This window comes from Empidonax traillii, unplaced genomic scaffold, assembly GCF_003031625.1.
Source record: "Empidonax traillii isolate 1590-97213 ecotype Southwest subspecies unplaced genomic scaffold, ASM303162v1 scaffold155:size2260171, whole genome shotgun sequence".
In the NCBI taxonomy this organism is placed as follows: Eukaryota; Metazoa; Chordata; class Aves; order Passeriformes; family Tyrannidae; genus Empidonax; species Empidonax traillii.
Window position 1 is genome coordinate 576,954 of NW_020955348.1, and position 19,615 is coordinate 596,568.

Here is a 19,615-nt window from a genome sequence, read left to right on the forward strand (position 1 = left end):
GCACCCTGTCTCCTAAACCCCACTCACCTATGGCTCCCACTGCTTCACCAGCCTTGGCAGGAGAGCAGGTAGAGAAGCAGGCCCAGAGGGCTGTAGGCTCTCCTCCCAGAAGCTCTCTGGCACCAAAGAGCGGCACGGCTCCAAGCCTCTCATTTCTGTGAAAGCCTCCCTGCAGCTCCCTGCTTCCCCAGGACAGGCTTGGCTCAGCACCTATGATTAGTATCAACTGTACTTTCCAGGGCGGGTAATTAGTTCAGGTGAGGCAACTCTGACAATTGGCTGCTGTGGCCCCTCTCTTGGCAAGCACCCGGATCCCAAACAGGCATCTCACATATCAAAGGGGCTGCCTGCTCCACAAGCAGATCCACCCTGTGCATCTGCCCAGCCCTGCACTGGGGGTACTGGCAGCTTTTCCTGCAGAGAACAAGGAAACACGGAGCGCTCAGCACACGGCTCTAGTGAGTGCTCCCCATTTTCACTGCTGGAGTTTACATACCTGGAATAGCTCTGCATGGTGGACACAAGCCACTGTGCAGGTAACTGTGCAGAGCCTTGCACAGGATGCCACAATGAGCATGGTATCCTCCTTTCCAAATCCTCCTTTTTGACAGCCAACAGACAGAATGCCAAGGTGTCATGGAGGAAAGCAAACGGCCTAGAGGCAGGTGGAGGGTGCAAGGTTCAAAGAGGGAATTCACCAGAAGAGGATGAGACCGTGCAGAAGGGGAGGGAGCAAAGGCCAATTCATGCACCAGGCTAAATTTATCAGCACAGTCTAATGGGATCCCAAGTAACCTTCCAAGCGAAGTAGCAAAATAAAACACTTAAGCCATTGAAAACTAAACTGGTCAAAGAGCCCCGCTGAACAATCCTGCATTGTCCATGGAGCCAGGAAACAGATTTATTAGGTCACCCAGGCCATCTCCAGTTACAGTGAACTTGGGACGGTTCTAGGGATGGTTCCAACTCCCTCCTCTGGCACTGCCACTGTCCTTCACTGGGCAGCGGAAACTGCAGGAAAGGGAGGGGAGAGGTCCAGCAAAAGATCTCACTTTTTCAAGGTTCAGGAAAAGCACTGAGGTAGGACACTTCCATCATGCCAGATGCTTGCCAGTTTTGATTCCCTTGGACTGAGGCTGCTCCAGTGGAGCAACAGAAACACCCTAAGATAGCTCAAACAACAAGGCACCTGCCAATGAGATTAGAGATTCCTTCCTCCAGCACCAAGGGATTCAGCTGCCAAATGCTCAATGACTGCACCAATTCCAGCTACACTTCCCAAGTCCCTGATAAGGCTCAGAGCATGAGTATCTTTGCCAAGCAATAACGCTCTCAACTCCCGAATGGATTTCCCCTCCCCATCTTTTAGATCCCCAGTCTGAATGCTTGTTGTTTACCAAGGAAAAGTTATATGGCAAACCTCTCAATCCTTGGAGCTGGGGAGATGCCTACGTTTCTGGAAGCATGGAGTGCCACAGCACACAAACACAACAGGCACTCACTACAGCTGCCATCACAACTGCAGTCAGAAGATGCCAACATCTCAACCTTGACTCCTAGCAGGCACCCAACAGCCCTCTGCATCCAGTGCCAGCCACCAGGGCATGGCTCCTAGTCCAGGTCACCCTAGATACTCAGAGTTCTACATGGAAAAAGCATCTACAAAATCCACGTAAGGCTGCATTAAGCCAGGCACCCTTGAAGAGCTGCAGCCCTTTAGTCAGGAGGTGCTGGGAGCGCACTGCTCAGCACAGCCAGCTGCTTCTGCAGAGGGACAGCAACTTGGAAAGCAGCAGTTGCAGAGGGGTTTGTATCTGTTCCTAGTATAAACTAGTGCAGGAGAGCCTGAGGAATTAATTACTCAATAAAAAGATACCTCCAAAGACGAAAACTTGTAGGAAATGCTAAAGCAAGGATATACATCTCCCTTCCCTTGTATTTCTCACCAGCTGCAAAACACCCTGGAAGCTCACCTGGGAGGGGAAAATATATAGTAATGGAAGACAAAAGAGGATTACAGTCTGATTGCAGACACCAAACCAAGACAGAATCATTTACTGGTTCCACCGGGCTTGCTTGAGGCATAAGTGAGCCTGTTTAGTTTTTCAGCCCTCAATGCACTTGTAACGAGCCAGAGCTTGTGATGTTAGTTAAATCCAAATTGCACCAAGAACATTTAACAGTTTCAAACTTGCCTTGTATACGCAATGAGTTCAGACACACTGACTCTCTGATCGAGAATCCAGATTCAGCACAAATGATTTAGTACACTGGATTAGTCTCAAGTGTAATGACTAAATCTCAGAAACTTTTTCACTATTTTTAAATCTCACTTGTCAGGGCAGAACCTGGAAATTAAATGAGAATCCCAGAGACACTCATCCCAAGACAAAAATCAAACAGGAGTACCTCACAGCCTCCAAGGGTAGCTGTGTCAGGCTAGTGCCACCTGGTGGGAAACTCTTCTCCACCCGCCCTGCTCAGTTTCATCCTTTCTGTTCCACATTCCAGCTTCCCGGAGGCAAGACAAGGAAGCAACAACCAGATTAACACCAAAAAAGCAGAAAGAGCTGGGAAGGTCTTCCAACTATTCAGATTATCTTCCAGGTATAGACCACAGTTTCTCAGCTATTGTATAGCTGAGCCTGACTGGATGGATGGAGGGTCATCTGCAAGAAGAACATGTAGACCAACACCTACACACTCCACAACAACCTCTGCTCATTATTGAACTGGTTTACAGATAACTTGGAAGATTAATTGACACATCTCCCTATAGAAACATGGGTTATTATAACACAGCTCCTCTGGAGAGATGTTTGTCTAGCAACAGCTCCAGCTCCTCACACCATCCTGACTCTGCTAGAGCAACACCAGCAAGGCCCAGATGACCACCCTCTCCAACCTCAGCAAGTGGTTGGGATTCAGCTGGCCAGGTCTGGCTGTAGCTGATGAGGGACAGAGGGGTTGCACGAGCTGCCCTCCACCTCCACCCCCCCGGTGCTCACTCCAACAAGAGGGTTACAAACACTGACACCACAGCCCAGGGACAGGACCCACTCTCCATAGATGCATTTTGATCTCCTTGATGAGCAGAAAAGTGCAGAGGTTCCCCCAGACAGTGCCCTTCACTCTTAGGTCTGCACAAACAGCACAGCTACAGCTCCAGTGTGACCAGGCTGCTCCTTGCACAGAAGAGCACGCTGGGAATAGCTTGAGCTACCCTGGCAGCCTCATCCCAGTGTAAAGATTTCATTCAACCAGCCTCTAAAACCTCTAAGTGACACTGCCAGCTCAGGACAGAGAAGGCAGGGCTAATGACAGACACACAGACAAGATTCTAGCCCTGACAAATCAAGACTGATCGGTCCAATATGCCCCCAATTTGGCAAGATTAACAATGTCTAGAAACACAACCCAACAAGACGCACTTGACTCCCAGCAGAATCAAATCCACATGGGATGTCTTTATTTTTATACATTTAACACCGAGAAGACAGCTGCTTTGAATGGACTCAGCCTGCCCGAGGTGCACAAGGCATTCAGTGGCAGAAGGAGCCTGTCACAGTCCACAGCTTCACTCCTTCCAACCTGCAGGCACACATCCTAGAGACGGATCCAGTACATGGCACTGCGGAGACGGTTGTAATCCAAGAGCTGTTCAATGGGACCTGAGTGAACAGAACAAGAGTTAGTCACAGCAGACATAGTTAAAATCCCTGTGCAGTTTCTCATGGTCTTAAAGTAGACGGTGGCAGAGCAGACCATGCTCACAACCCAGAGCAGTTTTGCACAAAACCAGGCAACCACAGCTCAAACCTGCATCAGGAAACCCAGGAGATACTATCCCCTGACAGAATAAGCTGTTTTCTCATACTGCTCCACAATGCTCAGTACAGCTCCACATACAGGGAGCCACCAAGTCATTCCAACTTCCTGTTCATAAACTGTCTCCCTTTCCAAGCTGCTCCACTTAGAAGGCCAGAGGAAACAGCTGCCTGGAGGAGGGGAATTCACAACACACAGGAAGGAGGCAGCAGAGCGGAGCTGAGCTGCTTAGGCAGGTTTTCCGAGAGGAATTTGTCCTTGGCCAGACAGACATGCCAGAGCAGCACAGGAGAATCAGGTCCCTTCACTTCCCTTACATAAACCACCCTGACCCCAGGGTAAGGACACCTGGCAGACGTCCTGGGCCCGCACCCAGCTACAGGACTCCCAGTCTTAGTCATGGCTCCACAGCAAGGAGAGGTGGGAGGACAGCCAGCAGCTCCCTGCCACTGCCTCTCCCTCACCTGCAGGTCTGATCTCCTGGGAAATGTGCCTTGGCACACCTCATGTGCACAGGCAGGAGGATATCAGTAAAGAACCAGAGTGGTTAAGGAGGTCAGGACAGACACACCAGGACTGCCTGCAACTCATTTCCACACAGCTCTTGGCCCCGTCCTGTTTTTTAGGAGAATACTAATTACCACACACTACTTACCCACTGCTGCAATTGCCGGGCATTTGTCATAAATGTATTTACTGCAGACATCTCTCACCATTCTTGCATCAACAGCCTAATAAATATCAAATCACCAATTAATGACTCTTCCAGTAGATCCGCACTTCTCAAAGTTGCAAGTTACTGTTGCCATTACAAGATCATTAAAAAGATACACTCAGACTCTTGGGGACCAACTGCCCAGCTCTGCCTGTGAGGATGGCCAATGTCCTACACAGCACATTTTTCTGAAGGTACAGAAGACAAGGCAGTTAAAAATCTGAAGCCTTCCAAGGGATACTGTGGTTGCAGAGCTACACAAATTAGGTGTTGGACACCTCTAGGGGAAATATTAAAGGAATTTCAAGTTGTGCTGCTTAAAACAGATGTACGACTTCTTTCTGGGATGCCCAAAGACACAGGATACACTGAGTCTATGCCAGAGATTCTGACATCTACATCAGTGTTGGTGCAATAACCACCTGGACTCCAGGCAGTCTAAGGGATAAATAAGCCACATGTTACTCCAGCGAACTAAGGCCAGAAAATGCTGACATTAACCACGCTCAGGTACCCCAGCCAACACAAATGGATACCTACAGAAATCCTGGCATCCCACTCCTCCAGAGGGATACGGCGTCCATAGTTCAACAGATGGCTTGCAATATTCTCACACACTCGTGTAGTACCTAGATATTGAAAATATCACATGGTCAGTGAGGCAGAAAGCCTTCCACAATAGCCCAGCCTAATCATCAGCCAAAGCACAGACAAGAAACTACGACTATTAAACCAGTTGCTAACGAAGCACAGTCCTAATTCCCACTCTATGAAGCTCCAGCAGGAGCTAAGCAATACACAGATTGCTTCATTAGTCTCCAAAGTCTTACAGCCAAGGCAGACCGGTCTGAGGGTCTCAATTTTTAGGTCACCAGGTAGTATGTCACTTGCTGGAGCACAGCAGCTGGGGTCAGCTGCTCTGCCAACATGGCAGAAGAACAAGAAGCAGGGAGAGGAAGTTTTGCCCGGTGCCTGCCTGCAGAACTGCAATGTCCAGCACAGCTCCTGCTGCCCAGGAGAGACACGAGCAGTAACCCTCTGAAAGCTGCCCAGTGGTCCATCCATAAACCGGAACATACCATCCAGTTGAGCCACCATGGCATTTCGGAGATAGTTCTTGGCTCTTGTCACCTCTGACTCTGTGGTACTAGTGCAAAGACGCATCCTGGAGAGGAGATGGAAAGACCACGAAAGCTCTTAAAGTTGCTTGTCTGCTCAGACAGAAAGGGAATTCCTCCCTTTCCCAAGCCTCTGCAAAAATAAGCTATTATCAACACTGCTTGCCCTGCAGGCTGAGATTCATCCTTGATCTCCACAGAGCAGCTAAGAACTGGGGAGCACCAAACAGCAGGAGGCAAGAGCTCAAGCTCACAGTCAGGGGATTCAGCCAGCAGGATACCTGCTGAGTTACACTCACAAAGGTCTGAACAGCCCTGGTGCTGGCTCTGGCTTGCCCAGCAGCATGTGGAATGCACTGCCCTATCACAGGAAAAGGAAGGCGTGTCAGCCATTCCCACGCATGGCAAGCTGCTATGGAAACTGATGCTGAAAGAACAAGACAGCTCCACAGAGTCTGTTTGGACTCCAGCTGCTAAATCCCTTCCTCCCCTGCCAACGGCAACGTCTCTGGGGCAAGGGCTCACTCCACCTGCTCCATACACAGCACAGCTTGGCTCTGAATCTCAGATGCAGCCTCAAACCATTACTGGTTTGTGGACACAATAAGATGGACAGCCAGAAGGTTCCCAAACACTGGCATGACTTCAGCAGCAGGACGTAAATCAGCTGCAACACAACAGCCCGAGTGGCAAGAACTCCGCCTACTTTGCTTAGGCTTAACAAGGCAATGGAGATATGTCTCCTGGGCACCCAGGAAAGCCTTGTCTCTGAGGAATGATCTCAACTGTATATAAAAAAACCCCAAAGCCTCGGTGCTAATACTTGAAAGTGTGAACAAAAGACCTGAAGAGCCCTAAGGGATTAAAACAGCTCCTCAAAAACCACATCCAACAAGATTTACAGAAACCACTTACAGGATCACTTAACCAGAATTCAAGTTACCAAGAAGTTCACAAAGAGACACAGCTCCCCGCAGACTTAATGTGCCCCCCCAGCAGCTCAGTCTCCCACAGGAGGGTCAAATCTTAAACACAATTTCTGCTGAAGTTGTACTTACCACTCCCCCTGAGCACAAAACATCATATCATCTATGGAAAGAGGATCGGACACAAAATGGAAACCGAAGAGGCCAGTGTCAGAGTAAGAGGTGTTGAATGTCTGGAAACTGTGGCAGAGATTATGCTCCACAGCAAGCGTAGCCAGCCTGCTAGACTGATTCTGTAAATAAGGAGATACTGTCAGCCATTTCGCTCACAGCTTCCTCACAGCTCAAATTCTTTCCCACTGAGATGTTTTCACAAAGACCACAGACAAGACAGAGCGGAACACTTTGCTGAAGGGGATCTTAATTTAGACCCTTCATGTGGTCAACAGATGAAACTCACTGCTGGAAAAGCCACAGACAAAGGCCTAGGAGTCCATCCAGCAAACCCATTTCCTTTCCCAGCTGCAGATGAGAAGTTGGTATGCATACCACCGTAGGAGTGGGAGAAAATGGGAAGCACACGGTCTCCCAGCAGCAAGGGTTAGCACACTTACACAGTCCAGACAGATTTCCAGACGATAATGGATGCAATACTGGGGTTTTGAACAAGTTCCACTTGCTCTGCAGTTGTAAGGCAAGCTTGCATCATGAGACTGTAGACTGTGCTTCCATCACCGCCCCCACCAAGTGGTTAGTTGTGAGAGTGGGAATAAGCTGCTGAGAATTCACCAGCTAAACCTCTTCCAAACTTAGCAGAGAAGGTTCAGTTCGTCTCCCAGCATCACCCCTCAAGATCTGCCCCGGATTACCCTTGATTACTCTTCTATCCTATTTTCCAGGCTCCTAACCCCTTCACAGTTGGAACAACAGCCTTCCCTAAGGCATATTCACACCTAGATTCCCCATAATACTTCATATTAAAAGGCTCCAGGCTCTCTCTGTCACGCTTACAAGCCTCTTACCTTCCCACCTCCAAAAGTGCGGTCGTAGCGCCCAATGATGGCATTGGCCACGTTGAGGACAACGTTGTCTGGATCAGCCCATCCTGGCCCCTCCACAGCAAGAGCAATATGGGCAAGGGGCAGAGCATCATCTCTGGCACGGATCTAGAAAATCAAAGGAGTGGAGGAGAACAGCATGAGCACTGTGACTTGCCCGCAGCCTGCTGCAAGGCCAAGATGACAAAGCAGGGTACTTGCTGTGATTCCAGTGAAATGAAAGAGTCTCAGGCACTACTGAGCACAAACTGCTCTGATGTGAGTTTTCCAGCAGATGATGTGATCAACAGCCTCACATTCCTAACAGATGTGGGTCCCATCTAAAACCCAACACGTGGCAATAAGCCCCAAGAGAGCTCCAATGGGAGCACTACCAAGATGCCGCATCATCAGCTTCTCCGAGATACACAGATTTTTCCTCTCAGCAGCAGCTGTAATTGGTTTCACATTCATTCAACAGTTGGGCAACACCTGCTTGTTTTGATGGGGACCAAAACAACTTTACCTCACTCCCTGTGAAGCGACAATGGGGGAGGATAGGCACAGCATCCTCTTTGTATTTGACAGGCACTCCACTGAAGTGTTGCTTAGCTGCATCTACTAGCTCCTTGTGCGAAATACCTGGCAACAGCAAAGAGAGACTTGCAGTCCCAGAATACTCTAACAAAATGATCTGATTTTACATTAGAGATGTGTGACAGGGGTTTGATCATCAGCTTGAAAATACTCAGGCTTCCCAGAATCACAAGGATCTAGAACTTACCTCCAGCAGCTGCCAGGACCATGCGGGGGGCCTTGAAGTGAGTATCAACATATGAAGCCAGATCTGCTCGAGTCAGCCGTCTAGAGAGAACACAGAGACCTGGCATATCAGCATCTCTGATCTGGAGGAATGAGAGGCTTAGGACAAGCAAGTTCACAGTGCAGAGACAGCAGTGATTCTCTTTGTTGTGGGGTAACAATACTTTTTAGAAACAAGACCGTGCGCTGTGTTTTCCCCGTGCTCTAATTCTAGAACACAAAGAATGGGAACCAGCAGCTAAATGAAGAGTTAAGGATAAAACTCAATGCAGATTGGAGAGTACTGAGCCCGGTCACTGACCTAATGCAAGACCACTGCTTCAATGACCACCCTAGCTCTTGATTTCTCTAACAATTGACAAGCATGGGAGAAGGTTCAACCCGTCCCTTCCAACCTCAAGTCTTGCACTAGGGGGTTCCAAGGAATGTGTGCAGCGTTATGCTTTCACCAGCTCCAACAAGGAAAACACAGGGAACAAGGAGAGCCCCATGGGCACAGATCACCTCCATGCACACACTGGTTTCCTCGTGCAGTCACCACAACCAACCAGCAGCAGTCATGCACCCCACAGACTGAACCCCTGGGTTGTGCCCTGCATCCAGCCTGTTGCTCACTTGATGTTCTCTGTGGTCCCCTCAACAGTGTGGGCCAGTGGAGTGCCCTGGAAAGCAGTGGCATGAAGGTAATCAAAAGTGACATCCATTAGGTTGCTGTCCATTTCTTTCAGCTCCTGAAGGATGACGCCACGTTCCTTCTCGATCTGAGAGTCCTCCAGCGCGCAGTTCTGCACAACGTCAGCCAGGAGTTCTACAACTGCAACACAATTCCCATGTTAGCATCCCACTGCCTGACTGCCACCCACTGCTGCTGAAAGGAGAAGAGACACACAGGGGGAGTGAGCAACAAACCACGCTGGGGAGGGGATGGAACATAAAAGAGCTGAGTGCTGCCCGTTCCCACAGCACAAACAACACCGGTTTAGCAAGAGTCTCCAAGTCAGCTCATCACTGCCAGTGGGAAGCAGGCAACATCTGCAGAAGGTAAAGCATGTTAGAAGCAGGGTACTGCTCCAGAAACACACTGAATTCTTACAGAGAGTTTGTGATACCTACAGCATACCCCATATCTACAGCAAGGCCTACAGCCCTGACTCAAATCACTGCCTCTGGCCAAAACCAATCTAGAGGATTCTGCACATGGCAGCAGAGCACAAGCAGCACCCACAAGAGCTGCAATGAGGACTCCTCACACAGCAGCTGTTCCTGACCTCAGTTTCCCAGCTCCATAAAACAACCAGGCTCCTGAATCCCCCCATCCTCCCTCCTGGCAATACAGTCCAGCCTGACACAACTAAAGTTCTTTGTTTAGGAACACATGAACTTGCAGCGCTGAAACATCACGTCACTGCACTTCTCTCTTTAACTACCAACCAGAACCTCTAATTTACTGTTCAGCTACAACTTCAATCCCTGGTTGACAGAAAGGATGCCTGAGGGAGAGAAACAAAAGCACATGCGCTTGCTGAAGCTCCCAATCAGACTATGCCCCCTAGCCATCCTACCTTTGGGCATGTCCTTGGACAAGGCTTTTATGTAGAAGGCAGTTTGCTCACGGGATGTGTACCCATTCAGGTGAGCACCCAGACTCTCCACTTCCTTCTCAAAGGCAGAGCCAGGACGATTCTTTGTGCCCTAAAAGGAAACAGATAAACTCAATCACAAAATGAACAATTTTCCCCCCACCAGGAAGAATTAAAGCATGGAAAATAACAACATTCAGTATTCAGAGCAGCTCTGTCCAGAGCCAGCACACCTCCTTACCTTAAAGGCCAGGTGTTCCACAAAGAAACCAGCCCCGTTGTTCTTGGCGTTTTCATAGCGGCTCCCGGCCCCGATCCACACTCCCACCTGGTAGCAGAAACAGGGAGTGACAACATCACAGAGGAAAGCAATCAGCATCCTCGTGCCACAAACAAAACAGCAGGGACAAGAAGCCTGCTACCCACACATGACACCAGTAGCATCAAAGTAAGAACAAACACCAGCCACTGTTTCCCGCACACGTTTTGGCTTTTTATCTGTCAGCTTCACCAAAGCTGCTTTTGCCAGAGAGAGAGCTCCTATTGATCACTTACTGCTCACGCAAAATTGTAAGGCTAAGAAAACCTGTAGAGCATGAAAGCTTGACTACAGACTTAAGACAACACCAGGCTGGGCCTTCTGCTGTTAGTTAATTAATTAATTAATTGATTCCACCAGTTCACAGAGAGAAGCAGCGGGGACTGTCAATAGCTTTGGTTCAGACAGGGTCTGTCACTTTTTGGAGACCAGATACAGGCTTCAAGCAAGCCCTCAACCTATCTTAAAACTTACGGTGCAGGTTGGCTGCTTGGACTCCTCCGAGGCCACACGGAGCCCGTTCTCCAGGGTGGTGACCTCGGTCTCAGGGATATTTTGGAGTGTCTGGGCATAGGTGGCAGCACCTCGCTTCCTTGTCAAAGTCAATACAGCTGCCTGAAAAGACAAAGGCTGTCACGACCACCAGCCAGCAGCTCCCATCGGCGGGGCCGAGGACCTGCCGCAGTGCCAGGGGTTTGGAGCAGGAGGAAAACCCCATGGACGAGCCGCGCGGTCCAGTCACACCGGCACCGGGGCAGGGAGCGGGCGGCGGGCCCCCGGCAAGCCCCGCACCGGCTGACAGCGACAGCCGCCACCGCCCCCCGCCCGCCCAGCCCCGCTCCCGCCCCGGGGGTCTCACGGACACCGCCGCCCGCCCCGCGCCGCCCGCCGCGTCCCCGTGACCTTCCCGGCCGCTGCGCTGGCTGGGCCCGGCGGCAGCACCACCGCACCGCGGGGCCGCCCGCGCCCCGCCCGAACTCCCCCCGCCGGCGCTGCCCGCGGAGGGCGCGGTGACTCACGGAGGGACGCGGCCCCCACAGCAGCGCCCGCCCGGCCGCGCTGCCCGCCCGGCACACAGAGCGCGCCGCCATCTTCTCCCTGCCCCGACCCAGCGAGCTGCGCCTGCGCGGAGGGCGGGGCGGGAGTCTGGGGCGGCACGGGCGAGCGGCTGGGGGCGCCCCCTGGTGGCGGGAGGGCATGGGCGTCCCAGGGATGGGGGTCTCAGGGGAATGGGGGTCTCAGGGGAATGGGGGTCTCAGGGGAATGGGGGTCCCGGAGGATGGGGGACTCTGGGGAATGGGGGTCCCGGGGAATGGATGTCTCGGACCCTGTCCATGGGGGTGTCAAGGGAATGAGGGTCTCAGAGGAATGGGGCTCCCTGGGGATGAGTGTCCTAGGGAATGGGGGTCTCAGTGAGACAGGGATCCCGGGGATGGGGATCCTGGGGAATGGGAGCCTCAGGGGAAGGGGGGGTTCCAAGGGATGGGGATCCCAGGGATGGGAATCCTGGAGGACGGTGGTCCAGAGGACAGGGGTCACAGGGAATGGAGGTCCAGGGAATGAGGATCCTGGGGAAAGGGGGTACCAGCTTGTTCCAATCCCTTGGCTGCAGGCCCACGAGCCTGACGGAGTTGCAGGGAGAAGGGGCAGAACAGAGACACGGGGTGTCAGGGCAGCCCACCTGCTGGGGGCCAGTTGGAGAGCCCATCCCAAGAGCACTGTTATTGAGGAAAGGGCATTGAAACCAACCCTAAGAAACACCACGATGCTTTATTGGCGATGCCAGCCCACTGCTGGGAGTGGGACCCCCTTGACCCCTCCACTGCCCCCCAAACCACATCATGGCCCAGTGGGACAGGCCCGTGCTGGGGCAGAGCAGGAGCACCAAGTGGGGTCACCAAGTGGGGGCACCAGGCGGCCCCTCGGTGTGAGGGCCAGCAGCAGCTCCGTCCAGCAGCAGCCCCATCACAGGGGGTCACAGACAGGGCAGGACCCTGGTGGTCAGAGTCCAGAAGGGCTGGTGGGGGTACAGGGCCTTCGGGCCCCGGGGTGGGTGAGTTGGTGCCATCAGGATGGCAGAATCCTTCTTGCCCGCCCGGCTCCTCGGGGAGACGTCTTCCTCTTGCAGGACTACATCCTGGTGCTGCGGTCCGCCTAAGGGGGACAGACAGGGAGAGGTTGGCTTGGCTGCCCCCTCCATTCCCCCCAGCCTGTGATGGGGGTGGTAGGGCCAGGTGCTCACCGAGGCCTGGTGCCGCTTCCTGCTGATGTGCTCCACGGCATCGTGCACAGAGGGGAAGAAGGAGTGCTTGGTGATGGTTGAACTGAAGAAGTTGCCACGTTCCATCTGGGCCAGCACGGACCCTGTGTGGAGCAAGAAGCATCTAAAGTGATGGCACCTAGCTAAGCCCCCCACCCCCCGCCCGGAGCAGCCTCCCGCCTCCTGTGTTGCGGGGGGACACCAGGATCAGCACCAGGGACCCAGGCTCAGATTGGATCCATGGGACAACCTGCAGCACCCATCCCCTGGGGAAGCCCTGGGGATGGGAGCACCATGGAGGGATCCCCAGGCCAGCAGCTGTGTGCAGGAAGGGTGGCCATGCCCATCAGGGGCTCATGGCTCTGCAGATCCCCCTCACCCGGGCAGCTGGCAATGAAGACGTCCACTTCTATTTCACGGAAATCCCTGAAGATCTGCAAATGGCAGAAAATATTTTACACAGGAGGAGGGAGGGACAGCATCCATGGGGCCACCCCACAGGGCCTTGGAGACACTCTCAGTGAGGCTGCTGTCCTGCCTGCTGCCCTGGGCCCTTACATTCTTCAGGATCTTGATGGAGACGGTATCCACGAAGCTGACAGAGCTGAAGTCCAAGATGATAGCATGGAAGCTGGGCTGGGGCAGCCCCAGGCTGCGCAGGGTGGGCTCTGAGGGCACACTGTTCTCCCCTGCATTCAATTCAATCACTGCCACGCCTGGACCGTCCTCTGCGTTCTAGGGGAGGGAAGGAGACAGGGTGTCACTGCTTTGGGGCTGGAGCCCCCTGGGCTCACCCTGCCCTACAGGGTGGTGTGGCTTGGTGAGGCTCTTTGGCTGCATGAGGGCATGGTGCATGGTCCCAGGAGTGGGTGCCCCTCTCACACCTTGACCTACTTTTGGGCTCTTTCCAGATACGTCAAGACCCACCCCTCTCCCCCGTGCTGCTCTCTCGAACCAGGCTCATTAGCTGGCACCAGGCCTGCCTTTGCTCTTGCTCTTAATTCTGATTAACTTGCCAAAAGGTTAATGACTCTCCGGCTCCACCACATAATCATTAACAGCTCGGCTTTCCCCACCGACCTTGGGTGTGGCGGTGTGGCCCAGTTCAGTCTCAGTGCCTTTCTCACCCCTTGGCCCCAAACTGAGCTGGGAACCCTTTGGGCCACTGAGCCAGGCCAGCACACGGACAGAAGGGCCAGAGCCAGGCAAAGAGGCAATGCAGGGTGGCACCGGAGCAGTCCCCTGTGTTAGGGAAGCACCTTTTTCTTCTTTGCCTTTTCCTTCTCTGCTTTCTTCTGTTGTTTCTTCAGCTTCTTGAGGGCCTTCTTTTTCTTCTCAATCAGGCGGTCCACATTGATGCCACTCTGTGAAGCAGTGCAGCTTTGTGTCCCCAGCTGCCCCATTGCTATCCTGGTGCTGGCAGGCAGGGGGACACGGGGAGCACTGTGGGGCTGGTGACTCTCCTACCTTCTTCTTCAGGGCATCAGCGTACAGCTCCACGTTGGCAAAGTAGAGGGTGCAGGAGGAGCGGAAGATCTTCACGCCAGGGATCTCCTGTGCCTGGGGGCGGATGGGGAGGGTACTACCCCTGGGGATGAAGCCACCTGCTCTCCTTCCCTCCCTTCCCCAAAATGCCACCAGCTCCTTTCTTCAGTGAACAGCCACTGGGGCTGTATTGGAACACCCCCCCATTGCAGGTGGCTCTTTCCCCAACCCAGTGCTGTTACCATCTCGTATTCCGCCACATCCCTGTAGACATCGGTGTTGGAGATGCGCCCCAGGATGGAGTAGTGGGGGCTGCGGGGAACACAGCGAGGGGTTGAGGTCACCATGGGCTTCTGCCCTCAGGGTGCGGCACCAGCCCCAACCCCAGGGTACTCACAGCTGGGTGCGGAAGATGACTGTGAGCAGCCCAAAGGCCACCGAGGCTGCCAGGCCAATGTCCAAGTTCAGCAGGAGGGTGGCCACAAATGTCACAATCCAGACCATCTGGAGAGGGGACATGGTCAGCTGCAGCACGGCCTCCCCAGGGCACCCTCAAGCCTCAGGGAGGGTGGAGAAACCCTCTTCAGGGACAAAAGCACAGCCTCGGGGCTGATCAGCACCTTACCAGGTCCACCCGGTTGGACTTCCAGAGCGTGCTGAGGTCACTGAACTGCTTAAACATGCCCTTGAGGTTGACGATGATGATGGCAGACAAGATGGCCTAAAAGAGAGGTCTCTGCAGCTATGAGGAAGCTGAAGGCAGGTCTGGGAATGCCTGTTGGCTGTTACCCTGCCACACTGCCATGCCATGGGATGGGCACAGGGGTGGGATGTGGCAAAGAGGCTGTGGGACTAGATGTACCTTGGGCAGGTCGTAGAAGAGCTCTCCAATCTTCAGGATGGTCACCAGGATGACCAGGGATGCAATGACACCAGCTACCTGTGTGGAAGGAGTGTGGGAGGTGAGGGGCAAGCCCCCACTGCTCGCTGTGCTGCCTGCCCCTGCTCCAGCCCCACGGAGGGAGGCAGCGCTGCCTGGACCTACCTGACTGTTGCCACCCGTGGTCTCCTGTACCAGGCTCCGTGACATGGAACAGCTGATGGCAAAACACTGGAAGAAGCCTCCCAGGAAGTTGCAGAGGCCCAGCGCGATCAGCTCCTGCAGGAACAGAGCAGCAGCAGGGCAGCACCATTCTTTCCTCTGACTGCAAGGGCAAGCTTGGCTTTCACCCAGGGAAGGGGCCCTGCACCTCAGAGCATCACCTGGTTGCTGTCCACTTTGTAGCCATGCTTCAGGGCAAAGATCTTGCCCAGGGAGATGCAGATGGCATAGCCAACCACGGCAATGGCAAAGGCATTGCCTACCACCTGCCCAAAGTAGCTGAAATTAGGGACCACAGGTGGCTTCAACCTACATTCAAGACAGAGAGATGTGGCTCAGAAAGGGGTGCTGTGGGGGCACAGTGTCCCTGCCCAGCCCCTGCCACCACCTGGCCCTGCTCACCCGCTGGGGATGGTGCCCACCACGGAGATGCCAAACTTGTCATTCAGGTTGACGCCGTAGGAGATGCCGGTGGAGACAATGATCTGGGGGGGAATGAGTGGAGTGAGGCAGGGCCTTCCTGCACAGGGACCGTGGAGGAGGGCATGACATGTGCCCTGGAGCTGCACTCGCCAAGGAACCCCATCCCACGCCTCCCCTCCCTGGAAGGGACAGGGACACGCATGTCTGCATCCCCACAGCAAGCTGGGGCAGTTCTGTGTACCGTGATAAGCTCGATGGGGATGGGCATGGGCAGCTTGGCGGCAAACTTGTGGTTGAGCTGTTTCACAATGAAGATGGCCACCATGGCAATGATGGCGGTCACCAGGGTGCCCACATTGGTGTCTGGCAGCTTCTTGCAGATCTCAATGAAAGTCTAGAGGATACAGAAGGAGGGAACGTGCTCAGGAAATCAGATGCCTCTCCCAGAAGTTTTATGGAGGCCTCACCCCACAGGTGAGCCCCCAGGGTGTCCTGGGCAGCAGCGAGCCCCCACTCACCACAAACAATGAAAGTGGCCCCGAGTGCTCGCCTATGGAGATCCCGAAGACATTCTTGAGCTGGGAGATGAGGACGTGCACGGAGGCAGCAGTGGTGTAGCCACGCACCAAAGGGTCCGAGAGGTAGGTCACCACAAATCCAAACTGCAGGAGACCCAGGGCCACCTGAAAGGAGAGGCACCAGAAGTGACCCACAGCTTACAGCTTCCTGTTCTCTGCTAGGCTAGGCTGGGGCCACCTTACCTGGAAGATGCCTGTAAGGACAGTGATGGTGGCGACCAGCTCCACCCTGGCAGCGTCCCGCAATGCCTCATTGACCGTGGCATTGCTGCCATTGACAGACTCCACAAAGTTCTCACTAGGCAGCAGGGACTCTGTCAAGCTCCCAATCATGACGGAGATGACGGCGAAAGGACCTGGGGACACGCAGAGTGTGGGCAGGGAGCCCAAGGTGAGCACCAGAACCTCTTTGAGGGCACCTCTTAAGGGGTCAGTTCCTTTCTCCCTTGGGTGAAGCTCAAAGCCCACCCACTGTGCTTTGGCTCCGGTTTGGCCAATCACCTTCTGGGGGGGGCAAAGGCAAGAAAGGTCCCCCCTCAACCATTCATGGGGCAATGCTGTGCCATGGATGAAGGCTTGTCCCTCTCATCCTCGCTCCCTCCCCACCGTTGCTGTGCAAGCACGTGGTCCCCCAGCTCACCCACGGAGTTGTGCCTTGATGTCCCGAAGAAGAAGTAGAGGAAGACAGGGTAAAAGGAAGAGTAGAGACCAGTGACGGGTGGCAACCCAGCCAGCAGCGCGTAGGCAAGACCTGGATGGTGGAGCAGAGAGAAATGTCATGAAGGGCCAACCCCTGCCCCCCCCTCAACCCTCAGGGAGCCCCTGGAAGCCTAGGCATAGGATTACTCACCCTGGGGCAGGTGCATGATGCCCACACTGAAGCCTGAAATGATGTCCCCCAGGAGCCAGTCCTTGACTGGGTAGCGGGGCAGCCAGTACAGGAAGGGCAGGAAACGGAACAGCAGGGACTTGGCAGTGGAGCCCGTGCATCTGGGGGGAAAGGAGTAGGAGCTGAGGCTGAGCACAAGTGCAGGGGCTTGGGGACATCAGTAGGGGTAGACAGGGCCCCATAAGAAGCAATGGATCCCATGGGACACCCAGCTCCACCCATTAGAGCCTAGTGTCCCTCCAGTCAGGAGAGCAAAGTAGGGACATGGGTGCTTGGGCTTAGGGGAAATGATCCCCAGGTCTGCAGCTCCCCATGGTGGTGGGGCTGGGGTGTACAGTGCCTGGTGAGGTCCAGGCACATGCCCCTGGCCATATGGTCCTACCTGATCTTGCGAAGACCAATCGAGCCCTTTGCGGGAGGCTTCCTCTGTGCCACCTCCTCCAGTTCAGCCTCACTCAGCACCTCACGGGGTGCTCGGTGGCTCAGTGCCATCTCTGCCGCCATGCCCACCTGACCTTCCTGCATGCCAGTCCACTGCAGGGACATCAGGGACAGCTCAGCTATGTTCCCACAGCTGGAGACACCCAACACCCTACACACCCCCCAGCCCCTCCTCCAGCTCCACTTGCCCCACAGAGCCATCCCATCCCGGCCAGGCAGGCAGGATTGGCCCTGAGAATAAGCATGAGCCGAGTTTTGGGAGTCCTGAAGCAGTGGCAGTGGCTCACAAGGACAGGTGGGCAGGGAGGGAGCCGAGGCTTCAGCAATCAGCGCTGTCTGCTCCTGCCCCGCACCAGCCCCCTCTGCCCCCCTGCAATGCACAGGTGGGGTCTGCCAGCAGAGCTGCCCCGGGGGGGCTCCCCCTCTGCCTGTGCGTGCAGGACCCACCTCGGTGCCAACCCCTCTTCCCCTCTGTGTACCGCAGCAGGGCAGGGCACAGCTGCCGAGCAGAGCCCCGGCCATCCCACAGCCCTGTCTACAGACTTTGTCCCTTTACGCATGAGGGGAGCAGGAATGTGAACCCCCCAGCAAAAGTCACGGCTTTCCATCCCTCCGACAGTGCCCTCCCCTGACCACTGCACCGCAGAGCTGGGGTGAGCCTGTGGTCAGAGGAGGGAGGCTGGGCTGAGGTTTCACCCTTCGCAGGGCTGGGATGGTGGGACCGAGGCGTCTCCCTCTAGATCCACAGCCTGGTCTTGCTCAGGGCTCAGGCTGAGAGCTGCACCATCCTGCTGGGCTCACCCAGCTGGTGGCCTGCCTGGTCCTGAGGTGCAGCTGGACCCATGATCCCCTCACAGGGTGCCTGGGGTTGTGCCAGCCCGAGTCCCTGTGTTGACCCCTGTTATCACTCCTACCTGCTGTGCCCAAGTTGGTCAGGAGCTGGCAGGCAGGTGCACACTCTGCTCTGCTTCCTCCTATTTATTAAAGCCAGCCTGTGATCTTTGAGACACCGCTCCCTGCCTCCTGTCCTTCCTCCTGCCCTGCCGAGAAGCTGCCTGCTTCCCAGCCCCACTGCTGCACCCACAGCACCCATCTCGCTCCCCTCCACGCCCTGGTGTGCTGAGTTCCTCAGCTGTGGCAGGCCCAGAGCTGTCACCACTCTCCCCAGAACCATCCCGTAGTGGGGACTGTCCATTCCAGTCTCATTTCCTGGTCTGCAGCCATACCCAGGTGCTACCATGCCCAACTACCCATGGAAGGGGCTGGGCAGTGGTCTTGCTGCTGGTGCCAGCCTCCTGCCAAGAACTGGTGCTGGGCACTCACTACCCCAAGGCACTGCTCAAGGTCCTGCCATCACCCTCCTGTGCCCCCACAGCTCCCATGGGTGTCCCTTCCCCACCCCCTGTCCTAGAGCAGGAGCTGTGCCGAGGACGAGGAGGGCTATCCACAGCCTCAGGTCATGGCATCCAGAGTATTTTCCGCAGCCCCTCACTTACCTTGCTTGGAAGAGGTGTGCTGTGCCCTGTGGACTGCCCCACTCTCCAACAATTTAAACAGACCCAGCCGTTATCTTGTTCCAAAGGTCCCCAGCGGGCACCAGAGTCCCACTGAACCCATCACTCCTTCCTGGGCTCCATCATGACCTAGAATTGGTTTCAGAGAATGTCTGAGTCATGCTTGGCCCGGTCCCATAGCGGCACGACTGTGGAAATCCAGGAACCCATAGCTGACTGGTACTAGGGTGTGGGGTGAAGGCGGTGGGCAGGGCCATGCATCAGAGAGTCCTGGGTTCCCTGGGTGGTGGGATAGGGCTGGTGAGTGGAGTAAGTGGTGACAACCAGGGCCACAATTTCCAGGGTTGGAGCAACTCGTCCCCCTCCCTGGTGTAGGGTAACCCACGGCCACCCTGGCTCTCCCTGTGGTGAGCATGACCCACATCCCACAGCAGCCCTACACCTTTCAGGCAGTGGGGCTGAGCCTGCTCCCTCAGCCTCTCCCACATCCCTGGTCACTGCTGTCCACCCACATGTCCATCAGTCCAGCCGTGACCAGGTAAAGGCACACTGATGCTGACACAAGCACCATGTGACTG

The 19,615-nt window shown here is 54.7% G+C and overlaps 2 protein-coding genes across 7 annotated transcripts; both read right to left on the reverse strand.

The window, feature by feature from the left end:
* Positions 1-3,428: 3,428 nt before the first annotated feature.
* On the reverse strand, positions 3,429-11,444 carry LOC114057936 (cytochrome b-c1 complex subunit 1, mitochondrial). The gene is made up of 13 exons (XM_027884776.1): positions 11,365-11,444; positions 10,820-10,960; positions 10,268-10,354; positions 10,009-10,138; positions 9,062-9,260; positions 8,409-8,488; positions 8,151-8,266; positions 7,610-7,753; positions 6,720-6,880; positions 5,623-5,708; positions 5,084-5,172; positions 4,484-4,559; positions 3,429-3,671 (listed from the first exon to the last, which is right to left on the reverse strand). The coding sequence occupies exons 1-13, from the start codon at positions 11,434-11,436 to the stop codon at positions 3,607-3,609; spliced, it is 1,446 nt and encodes a 481-aa protein (XP_027740577.1). The 5' UTR covers positions 11,437-11,444; the 3' UTR covers positions 3,429-3,606.
* A 654-nt stretch (positions 11,445-12,098) lies between these two features.
* Positions 12,099-19,125, reverse strand: SLC26A6 (solute carrier family 26 member 6). Of its 6 annotated transcripts, XM_027884748.1 has the most exons (20): positions 18,003-18,099; positions 17,465-17,616; positions 17,044-17,183; positions 16,834-16,944; positions 16,377-16,549; positions 16,134-16,298; positions 15,857-16,009; positions 15,595-15,677; positions 15,354-15,501; positions 15,136-15,249; positions 14,953-15,030; positions 14,716-14,811; positions 14,488-14,594; positions 14,333-14,402; positions 14,073-14,165; positions 13,865-13,969; positions 13,164-13,340; positions 12,985-13,039; positions 12,588-12,709; positions 12,099-12,499 (listed from the first exon to the last, which is right to left on the reverse strand). In XM_027884748.1, the coding sequence occupies exons 1-20, from the start codon at positions 18,081-18,083 to the stop codon at positions 12,476-12,478; spliced, it is 2,247 nt and encodes a 748-aa protein (XP_027740549.1). In that variant the 5' UTR covers positions 18,084-18,099; the 3' UTR covers positions 12,099-12,475. The 6 variants fall into 6 exon arrangements, with proteins under 6 accessions (XP_027740549.1, XP_027740552.1, XP_027740553.1 ...); XM_027884751.1 differs by lacking the exon at positions 12,099-12,499 and having other exon boundaries at positions 12,595-12,871; XM_027884752.1 differs by lacking the exons at positions 12,099-12,499; positions 18,003-18,099 and adding an exon at positions 19,020-19,125 and having other exon boundaries at positions 12,595-13,039.
* Positions 19,126-19,615: the final 490 nt, after the last annotated feature.

What these genes read in the sequence shown, in the direction of transcription:
- SLC26A6 (XM_027884745.1), bottom strand. Translation starts at nt 18,083, where the DNA reads ATGCGTAAAGGGACAAAGTCTGTAGACAGGGCTGTGGGATGGCCGGGG. An exon ending in TCCTTACAGGCATCTTCCAG is followed by an intron (nt 16,299 to 16,376) that starts GTAAGGTGGCCC and finishes CTCTCCTTTCAG; the next exon opens with GTGGCCCTGGGTCTCCTGCA. An exon ending in AAAAGGCAAAGAAGAAAAAG is followed by an intron (nt 13,341 to 13,864) that starts GTGCTTCCCTAA and finishes TCCCTCCCCTAG; the next exon opens with AACGCAGAGGACGGTCCAGG.
- LOC114057936 (XM_027884776.1), bottom strand. Translation starts at nt 11,436, where the DNA reads ATGGCGGCGCGCTCTGTGTGCCGGGCGGGCAGCGCGGCCGGGCGGGCG. An exon ending in TGTGGGGGCCGCGTCCCTCC is followed by an intron (nt 10,961 to 11,364) that starts GTGAGTCACCGC and finishes TTGTCTTTTCAG; the next exon opens with GCAGCTGTATTGACTTTGAC. An exon ending in TTTTGTGCTCAGGGGGAGTG is followed by an intron (nt 5,709 to 6,719) that starts GTAAGTACAACT and finishes TCTCCTCTCCAG; the next exon opens with GATGCGTCTTTGCACTAGTA.